Source organism: Dufourea novaeangliae, unplaced genomic scaffold (genome assembly GCF_001272555.1).
Source record: "Dufourea novaeangliae isolate 0120121106 unplaced genomic scaffold, ASM127255v1 scaffold7, whole genome shotgun sequence".
NCBI lineage: Eukaryota > Metazoa > Arthropoda > Insecta > Hymenoptera > Halictidae > Dufourea > Dufourea novaeangliae.
The window spans coordinates 2,237,166-2,247,171 of record NW_015373896.1 but is presented as its reverse complement, the minus strand read 5'-3'; the positions used below and the strand labels follow the sequence as shown (position 1 = coordinate 2,247,171).

At 36.0% G+C, this 10,006-nt stretch overlaps 2 protein-coding genes across 2 annotated transcripts; both read left to right on the top strand.

Annotated features, from left to right (window-relative positions):
* Positions 1-1,989: 1,989 nt before the first annotated feature.
* LOC107192415 (syntaxin-7) lies at positions 1,990-3,369 on the top strand. Its single transcript, XM_015581662.1, has 5 exons — positions 1,990-2,131; positions 2,195-2,264; positions 2,352-2,526; positions 2,602-2,814; positions 2,900-3,369. Exons 1-5 carry the CDS (start codon positions 2,023-2,025, stop codon positions 3,146-3,148), a joined length of 816 nt encoding a protein of 271 aa, XP_015437148.1. The 5' UTR covers positions 1,990-2,022; the 3' UTR covers positions 3,149-3,369.
* A 3,879-nt stretch (positions 3,370-7,248) lies between these two features.
* On the top strand, positions 7,249-8,800 carry LOC107192407 (uncharacterized protein C9orf78 homolog). Its single transcript, XM_015581651.1, has 7 exons — positions 7,249-7,354; positions 7,452-7,573; positions 7,709-7,817; positions 7,894-8,039; positions 8,114-8,332; positions 8,414-8,547; positions 8,634-8,800. The coding sequence occupies exons 2-7, from the start codon at positions 7,452-7,454 to the stop codon at positions 8,798-8,800; spliced, it is 897 nt and encodes a 298-aa protein (XP_015437137.1). The 5' UTR covers positions 7,249-7,354.
* The last annotated feature ends 1,206 nt before the right edge of the window (positions 8,801-10,006 follow it).

Sequence of the window (10,006 nt, the reverse complement as noted above, 5' to 3'; positions counted from 1 at the left end):
TCGTTCGAATGCGTCCATCTAGGATATCATAATTTCATTTGTAATGTGTAAGTTCTTTACCATGGCGTATTGTTTTTATAGATTTCTTTTCGATACGCGAAAACGATTTGAAATTTATTAATGTAATTTCATATTTTCAGTCACATGAAAAGTTCGAAACTCGTGTTTAATCGGTAATTTATTGTAAAATCACTCTTCTCGTGTGATACGAGTGCCCTTTTGAAAGTGCAGTGTACGCATGGAGGCATTCTGTATTTCCATTTTACCTAATCGTTCTACGAGAATAAGACGTGACTTGTTTTTAATGAAACAATTAATACTTTCATTAAACAATTCATTTCCTTCTTGTGTCCCAATTTATACACCGCGCGCTTCGTGAAGTAACCTCCCTCACTCTGCTTGTAAACATACAGTTGTTTTTATTTTTCTATCGATTACATTATTGGCGTGAGCAGCGCTCGTTTTTTCCGTGTAAATACTTTTGTACATATATTTTTTTAACTGTTAGAAATAACGACCAATGTGATTATCCGACGATTCGAATAAAGTATGTATTTATTACTACGCGCATGACATGCAAAGGTAATTTGTAAACAAGCAAACATGAAAGAGCGTTGTAAAACATTCTTCGACGAGATGTTTCTACGGTCGAATAAAAAGTCTTACCACATTTAAAAGAGTATCCCTATGTAGTACTGTCAAAAAATCAATGGTTCTTTTTTCTTAATATTTTCTAATAATCTATATCTTTCTAAATATCTAAGATTCTAAAAATATCTTCTATAATTCTAGCATCGGTGCTACGAACAATTTGTTTGTGCCTTTTGTACAAATCAAGCCGTTTTCAGAAGAACGATAATTCTCACTATATTCAACGGTCATTCCTCCGAACACCATCCGTTCGAAACATTTCAAGTACAAAATAACAAAACAATACCATTTGAAAGATAACGTTCTCACAGTTTTTATGAGAAAAACAATAATCATTCTACAACTTTTTAACCTTCCTCAGAAGTTTCGATAAACGAAATTCCTTTCCAATTAAATGCCCAGTAATGATAATACATGTTCCCAAGTGGAATGAATCATCGCGTTAAGTGATAACATCCGTGTAATACATTCAGAAATAGTTTCAACGTTCCGTGCAATTTAACGGGACGAAGATTCCATGATAAAGAATCGAACAACGTGGCAACACGTCGTAATTAAGGATATTTTTAGCGAAACGGAAAGGAGTTAAAATGCACGGCGAAGAAGTTTCCTGACGGGACGCGGGTATTCAATAATCGCGTGCATGCGTGTAATACAAGTTCGTAGTTCTCCACGCGAATGGTATTGTTCTTCAATTTCACGGGAAATGGCAGCAAGGACGGTTTCCCATGCGTAGTGACCCCGTTTTTTCCTTCGAAGCACCGTTTATTTGTCCCGATATGCGACCGTCGCGTAGAATTACGGGTACGCCTACGTCGTGACGAACAGTGGTGACGGCTATATTCATTCAAGACCTCCCCGATACACATTATCGATTTACGCGAAGTTTTAGTGCTTCGCGTTGTGAACTTGGTACATTTTTAGGCACGACAGAAGAGTTTATGTATTTACATACAACAAACTCACGTAGGAGAAATACGTATTTTATGACGGGAACCGTATGACTCAACCCGCGAGTCGATCGTCCCACTGCTCATTTTATTGACAAGAGTGGGACAACGTACTAAACAGATAATTCTTTGACGTTTGAATTGTCATTGTATACTGCGTACCCGTGAATATTGCCTCGCGCAGATCTCTCGCATCGAAACACGCAAGTGTAACGCTAATTTTACGTATAATCACCGACCGTTTTTGCCTTCAAGTTTGGATAGTTGTGAGAGTGAATTCCATTGTAAATGATCTCAATGTGTTAGCCAGCAAGTAAATAACCTCTATAAAGGGGTTACTTTTCTTCTCTGTTTCTCTCTTTTATACAGTAAAGGATAATACAATAGTTGAAACCCTAGCCTAATCGAAGGTCCAGTCAATATGGATATTGGATTTTCATCGTACCACAATGGTGGTCCTGCGAGGGAACTAGATTTTGGTAGGCTTTCGCAAACAATTGGCACATCGATTCTCAAGATATCTCAAAATGGTATGTACCTTGAATTCTATTAACATTGACGAGTATGGTGTTCATTTGGCTTATGTTCGACAGTATCTTCCATGCAAAAGATGGTCAATCAATTGGGAGGTTCCACAGACTCTCAGGAACTTCGGAACCAGTTGTAAGTATAAAATTAGCAATAATGACCCTATAATGGCACAAAAATGTAAGATGATTAAATGATATAACTGGTTGTTTTTTCTTTCAGACACCAAATACAACATTACACACAGCAGTTGGCAAAAGACACTAGTGTACATCTTCGGGAATTAGCTATATTAGCTAACAATTCAGGAGCAACCAGTCCTGGCGAGCAAAGACAACGTAAAATGCAAAGGGAGCGTCTCCAAGATGAGTTCACAAGTGCATTAAATTCTTTCCAAGTGAGTATTAGTTTAATTTATTCAGATGACATCAGGTATATTTACGCAGGTAGATTCATCTATATATTGTTTTAGGCAGTACAAAGGCTTGCAGCTTCCAAGGAGAAGGAAATGGTTAAAAAGGCAAAAGAAAATTCGGGTATTACACCATTTGGAGAGAAGAAACAGGAGACATTGATAGAATTGCAAGATAGTAGAACTCAGAAGCAAATACAACAGCAGCAGATGAAAGAAGAACAAAATTTGCGAATGCTGGAAGAACAGGAAGCGAGCATAAGGCAATTGGAGGTATATGTTTTTTCACATTAAAATTAGAAAAATTTTTGCAACTTGTAGTAATATATGTTGACCGCGTAAATCATTATTTTTTTAGAGTAATATCAGCGATATTAATCAAATCTTCAAAGACCTTGGTACTTTAGTTTACGATCAAGGAGAAGTGATTGACTCTATAGAAGCTTCAGTTGAAAGAACAGTGGTATCCGTCAACGATGCTACATCGCATGTAAGGCAAGCAAGCATGTACCAGAATAAACTGCGCAAGAAAAAATGTATACTCGTTGTCATTGGAGTAGTCGTACTCTCTATATTAATCGGAATTATAGTTTGGCAGAGTTCTTAAATTTGTTCATACTGAGACCGATAAAGTTGTGCGGTAGTTGATGTTAATTGCGTAGCTGTATCGTAACTGCAAGGAACCATGCATTCGTGTACTTTCGAAAATGGCCCTCGATTGATTTACAGTTGCTTTAAAATTAAACGGAACATTGCATAGTACTATCAAGGAGAATGAACGCAAAGAAACTTGCATCGTTCTGTATCTTACTGATAACATTCTTGTAATTGTGATAATAAATGGTGCAAGATCTATTTTGCAAGTAAGGTGTACAATGGCGAGTCTGTGACTGCCCTGTCCATTTATACGTTTCATTACTCATTGCATAATACTAGCCCATAAATGTACCTATAAAAGTATATACATGTATACACATAGATCTGTCGCTGGTATAGTTGTGATCAATATTCCATATGACTTTAAAGAGTATACTCAGAGAGTATGGGGATTCATTTGAAATATTACGCATGTACACTTTGAAACGAGAATGTTACGTGGAACGTATGAATCTATGTGGAGTGTGTGCGTTGATATAATCATTGTATAGTATGTAAATGCGTTCCGAACGTCCTAAAAAGTGTTATTAATAATGTCGAAATGAACAATTAATAAGGGTATGCAAAACAACAGAGAATATGAATGAAATAAGTTTATGTATTATATTTAAGAATGTCGATTTATTTTAATCAAAATATAATAAACTATAATAATACAAAGTACATTCTACTAAATTTAAACAAAATGACTATTGTATGATTCATATTCAATCTCAACATTTATTAAACTGTCTAAAGAAAAGGTTACTTTTACTTTTTACTATACAGTTATATGTAATTATAATTCGCGCGGTTCTTCTATTTTTTCTTATGTGCTATTTTAGCGCCCCCAACCGAGTCGTTCGGTTTAACAAGCTTTCGGAAATAGTAGAAGTCAAAATGTTATCCCATTCAACCATAGACATAGAAATAAAGACTGCGCGTCAAAATGAAACGGACGTCCCAACTTTAGAAAGAGGTAAATAGCTTTTCGTGGAGTTGGCATCTCTTTCGGCTTACAATTTCGCTTGCGGGAATGCTTTACCATAATGAGCCATCTTGTGGCCGCGGGATTCCGGGAATCGGGTGACGTCACGGCGTGCGAGCGAGAGCGGTAGAGCGAGCCACGGTATCGGTGCTCTCCGTCGGTGTTGACGCGTGCCGAAGAATTTCGGTGGTCTATGGGAGGGAGGTGTGCGAGCGAGAGAGTACGGTAGAGCGTGCCGAGTATCGGTGCTCTCCGTCGATCCAACGCGCTAGTGAGTTGCGTCACCCAGTTTATTGACTTAGCCGTGTACGCCGTGTACCAAGGTCGTACCATCCCGTGCAGGTCTGTGCTTGTGCTTGCTTCCTCACTTTGTCGTGAACCGTCGCGGAGGGTGGTCGCGCGTCTCATACTCGTCCTTTCTCTTGTTACTAACCCATTGTTTGTTGCAGGCATTCGACAACCATCAATTTATTTACTGTGCATATTGTTGTGTCCCCTCTCTTGTTACTAATCCCTTATATGTTACAGATGTTCGAGAACCATTGGCTTCGATATTTATCTTCTTATGTACTGTGATTCATTTAATGTGATTTATTTACTGTGCATATTATTTATTTATTTACTGTGCATGTTACTAATCTATATACTGTGCATATTGTTGTGTCCCCTCTCTTGTTACTAATTCCTTGTATGTTACAGATGTTCGAGAACCATTGGCTTCGATATTTATTTTCTTATGTACTGTGATTCATTTACTGTGATTTATTTACTGTGCATATTATGTATTCTATGTGTATTGTATAATGAAAAATATTTTTCCAAACAGTTATTCCATCGAAAGAAGACATCGATCAACGTCTACATCTTCAAAGCGTGCGTCTACCACTGCGTTAAGTTACTGTAAGTTAAACTTAAATCATAATTCGATATTCATTGTTATATTCATATTCATCATCACATCGTTTATTATTAATTTTAGTCTATCTATTAATAGACTTAAATTGTGATCAGCCATTGTGCATACCAAGTTATTATTAATTCATTTTGCTCGTTGATTTCTCTACACAGACTTGGGGTATGGGCAGTGGGTCTGTACCTATTATGGTACGGGCAGTGGGCCTGTGCACTAAGACTGTTTGCCGATCCCTCTGGTTTCTATTGAGAAGCCAGATATCGGACGTGTTTAGTCTTTGCCTGGTAAGTAGGATTTGGAGTAAAGGCTCGTGCGCGCCTGGGTACAACGTACCCGCCTACGGAGTAGACGGGAGTCTGCTCCGTAAAAGGACTCTGTTTTACAGGGGATCTCGCTTGCACTACCATACTTGGTCATGACCTGTGCTCGGGTCTGGTACGTAGGTGACCAGCCCAAAGGGCCTGGAAAGTGAGAGATGGATTCGGGTTTGCGAGGTTGCGCCCGTCTTTCCTATTTTCTTAAACCAGGTTCTGGCGACAACACTTTCATCGCGATACTTGTTCATACTGTAGTTTAACGTGGTTCATCGTAGAATTAATTTTTGGCTTGGTATATTAGGTGCGTAAACGAAATGATCGATGGAACTTTTTCCATTCCGTCTATCTCTTTCGTTTGAGTATTAGCGACTACGTTGCGTTTAATTTAAGTTATTTTGTATTAATAGCATTAATTCGTATTAATTAGAATATTAAGATAATATTAGTTCTAAGCTGAAGAACGAAGACAACCGACGAGGGAACTTAGTTTTTTATAGGTTTAGGCTCAAGAAAGAAGTCATCCGCCGAGGGATTTTAGTATCGGTAGTATTATATAGTTAAGATTTAAGTAATTTATAAGGTTTATTGTGAAAGGTGGGTAGATGTAGAACTTGTGATTCCATCTACTTGCCTTGGGCCTCCACTCGCAGCAACCTCCTCGTGGTGAGGCCTGGGCAATCGGTATTGTCATCGGTAAAATACTGTAAACTGAAGACAATATCGAGCCAATGGCTGCGAACTTCGAATATATCTCATGAAACTACGTTCTATATTACATCGTACTAGGATTATTTTAGAAATCGATATGAGATTCAAAGTGTAAAAATGTCTAGTACTTTGAATGTTTTAGAAAATTATTCGAGTTAAAAATGCATGGAACTACTGAAATTACTTTCCATTCCCTTTCCTTATTATGTAAATTCTTTGATTGGAATTGGAATGTTGCTGGAAGTATGAACATTTTCACAGGACAATGATATAAATGAAATTTTAACACTTTTTTAAGTGTTACTTGTGAACTGCTACTTGTGAATCACTCGTGATTCGATCACGTTCGTTCCCAATCACGATGATTTTTCACAGTGATTCGTGATTTCCCGTGATCGTTTCTTATTGGTGGAGAAACCTAACAGTTCTTTACACGCGACACATAATCTGTATATTTTATATTAACGACATCAAAACAAAAATTCGAGTTATATCGTATAAAGTGAAAGAATAATTAGAAACAATGAAGAATAATGAATAAATTAATGATTATAAATTATAATCTACATGTTACCTAGCAAATCATTCTTTTAGAATTTCTTGTTTTTTCTACTGATTTTTACAAACACAGTAATGTAATTCATCGTAAAATCATATTGAATACGTTTTTCTGTTTAAAGATTAATGACTTACGATTGCAGTGAGCAAATTCACTCAAGATAAAAAAATCGCAATCACGGTCGTGAATGAAGTTAAATCACGATCGTGATCGTGATTTGGCGATCACTGTGATAAATCACCGTTAGTGATTTTGCACGCCATCTCTAGTAGGCAGTAGTTAGTTTCTGTAGTAAGCCAGAGACCTCGTATGGTGAGAACGTGGGGTCATATAACCCCCGGTGGAGGCGCCAGGGACCCTGTGTGGTGAGAACGTGGGGTCATAGAACCCCGGCGGAGGCGCCCGGGACCCTGCGTTGTGATAACGAGGGGTCATTGAGCCCCCGCAGCAGCCGCCATTGAACCCGTGTTGTGCGAGCGTGGGGTCATAGAACCCCCTGTGGAGGCGCCAGGGACCCCGTGTGGTGTGAGTGGGATCATAGACCCCCGTAGCATGTTGCTCTATGTTCTTCAAGGTATAAGGAAGAATGACGTACAACTGAGACTTGTTGATGTTAACCTACGAAGTTTCATGTTGAAGATGTTATTGGTATCATCGTAATTAATCAGTATAAATTATTACAAACGTACAAAGTAAGAATTGCTTATTTTATATTTACATTTATAATAAGTATCCTCTGTACAAAGAATTGCTAAAATTTCATTCTACGAAATATTTATTCCAAACCAGATGAGTAGTGCAGACGAAGGTACAACTAAAATTAAATTTAAGAAGAAATTTAAGAAACCAATAAGAAGGAGACAAGCATCGTCAGATGAGGACGACAATAAGAACGAAGAAACATCTGTCAGGTAACTGGAAAGTATGATTGTATAGACGACAAGATTATGTTGATTTATGACTAATATCTGTCAAAGTGTTATTTGATTAATAGATAATAATTACATTCATATTATTAGATTATAATGAATACAATGTTTATTTAGAGCAAAGGTTGAAGACTTGAAAATTGTACAGAAGCTTAGAGAACGTCCGAAGGGTGTAAACATTGTTGGTCTAGCACTGGGAGAGAATGTAACTTCTGATGTAATGACTGTGAGTTTTATAACACAATTGGTAAATCATACAATTTTGGGAAATTCCTTTATTGAAGAGAAAACTTTTTTTATAGTCAGATCCTTTTAATATAAAAACTGGAGGAATGGTAAACATGGCTGCATTGAAAAATACAAAACTAAAGCAAAGTGATGCCTATGAAACAGGAATTGGTACACAGTTTAATGCAGAAACCAATAAGCGGGATGAAGATGAAGAAATGTATGTTCCAAAGCATTTTATAGTTTTCATGAAGTTGTTTTAATTTAATTAATATTTTTTTCTCTAATTAATAGGGTAAAATATATTGAAGAAGAATTATCAAAGAGAAAGAGCAAAAATGAAGACAAAATAGAAAACGGATCGAGTAATGATAAAGGATCCTATTGTTCCCCAGAAGAAGCAGCATTACAAGCTGTACCTGAACACCTGAGGCAAAGTTCAGCAAATAGGAGTGAAGAAATGCTCTCAAATCAAATGTTGTCTGGTATTCCAGAAGTAGATCTTGGAATAGAGTACGTTTTTCTGTGTTTTGTTACTCGAATAAATTATAAGTAATTTATCCTTTTAACTCACACATCACTTACATATTTTAGAGCAAAAATTCGCAATATTGAGGCTACAGAGGAAGCTAAGTTGAAGTTACTTTGGGACAGGCACAGAAAGAAGGATGGTCCTTCACAATTCGTGCCAACAAATATGGCTGTGAATTTTGTACAACACAATAGATGTATGCTATTTAATTTTATTTTACATTCTGCTAATTTATAAAGTATGTCAAACGTCACAGAAACACAGTTTACTCCATTTTTGTAGTTAATATAGAAGACACAGATTTCCAAAAATCAAAACAAGATTCTGATGATAAAAAGAAAGTGACAACACCCAGAGATGACACCAAAGGGAAGAGAAAGGACAATGGAGAAAAAGCAACCGACGACTACCATTACGAAAGGTTCAAAAAACAATTCAGGAGATTCTAAAATACTTGTAAAATAATCGCTCAATAAATATGTATATCTTTGTAACATATTATTTATGTATAAAGAGTGAGTCAATAAATTTTAGCCTAATAGTAAAGCTCATAGTTTTATGTATTACATTACTAGCTAATATAATAAATTCATTTCCTTCCTTCATTTCCTACGACTGAAATCAAGACATATATAAAACTGAAGATTAATTCCCTTCTTTAATTTCTATCACTCCAAATAAACAGGCCGTTCCTGGGTTGTCCGCCGAGTTACAAAAAAAAATGTCGCTCTTATTAATTTAATATTATTTAATTATGAATTCGATATGGAGTGTTTACGTCTATATCTATAATATAAATATATGTTTGAAGATAAAAATTCTTTTGTTAAAGTAGATTTCGTAAAAACGATGCAAATTAGCAGCTTTGAGCGCCTGTCTTTTTTAAACAATTCGAGGTACAATAAAAACTTGTGTTTCGAATGCTTTTTTGTTAAATATTACTCACTAATATGTAATAATACAGAATAAAAGTATACACTTTGTATTTGAAAACATAATGCGTTCGTGAAATTATAATTTCTAACTGTCATCGTAATTTGATAGTTAAATACAAGAGGCGCTGCAAAATGAATTACAAAAATTAGAAGGATAGCAGTCTACAATTTATGTAATCTTTTTCGTGATTTCCTCTGAAGCTACCATGAGTTTCCGGTAATTTTAACCATTTCAAGCATTGCTTTGCTTGGCTTTGATCACGGTGGGTTGAAATGTGTAATGGAAAGTGGTTAGTAGGAGCAGTAGAAGTAAAAGAGGTGATAATGCAAACATATTTGACTTGAAAAATTAAGCAAGCTGTAGTTGGAAACTAAGCTTATACATCGTTCAATGTGATTTACATCGTTCAGTCATTTTTGGCAAATATCGTTACGTATTTTTTTACGGGTAAGTATCTACAAAGCAGCAAACGAATATCCCCTGTTGATAGCACAGCATGAACTTTTGAATCCGAAAAGATCTTTAATAATGCATTATGTTGTTCATATAATACTATTATAATTGACTAGTCTTTTCTGATTATTAAAATGTAGAATGTATATTTTGTTAATAATGTATATTATTTTATAATAATTACACGTAAGAGTAATGTATAGAATTATATTTCGTTTACAGGAAAATGGACTCGTGCTTCTGACGATCTAATATACATTAACACA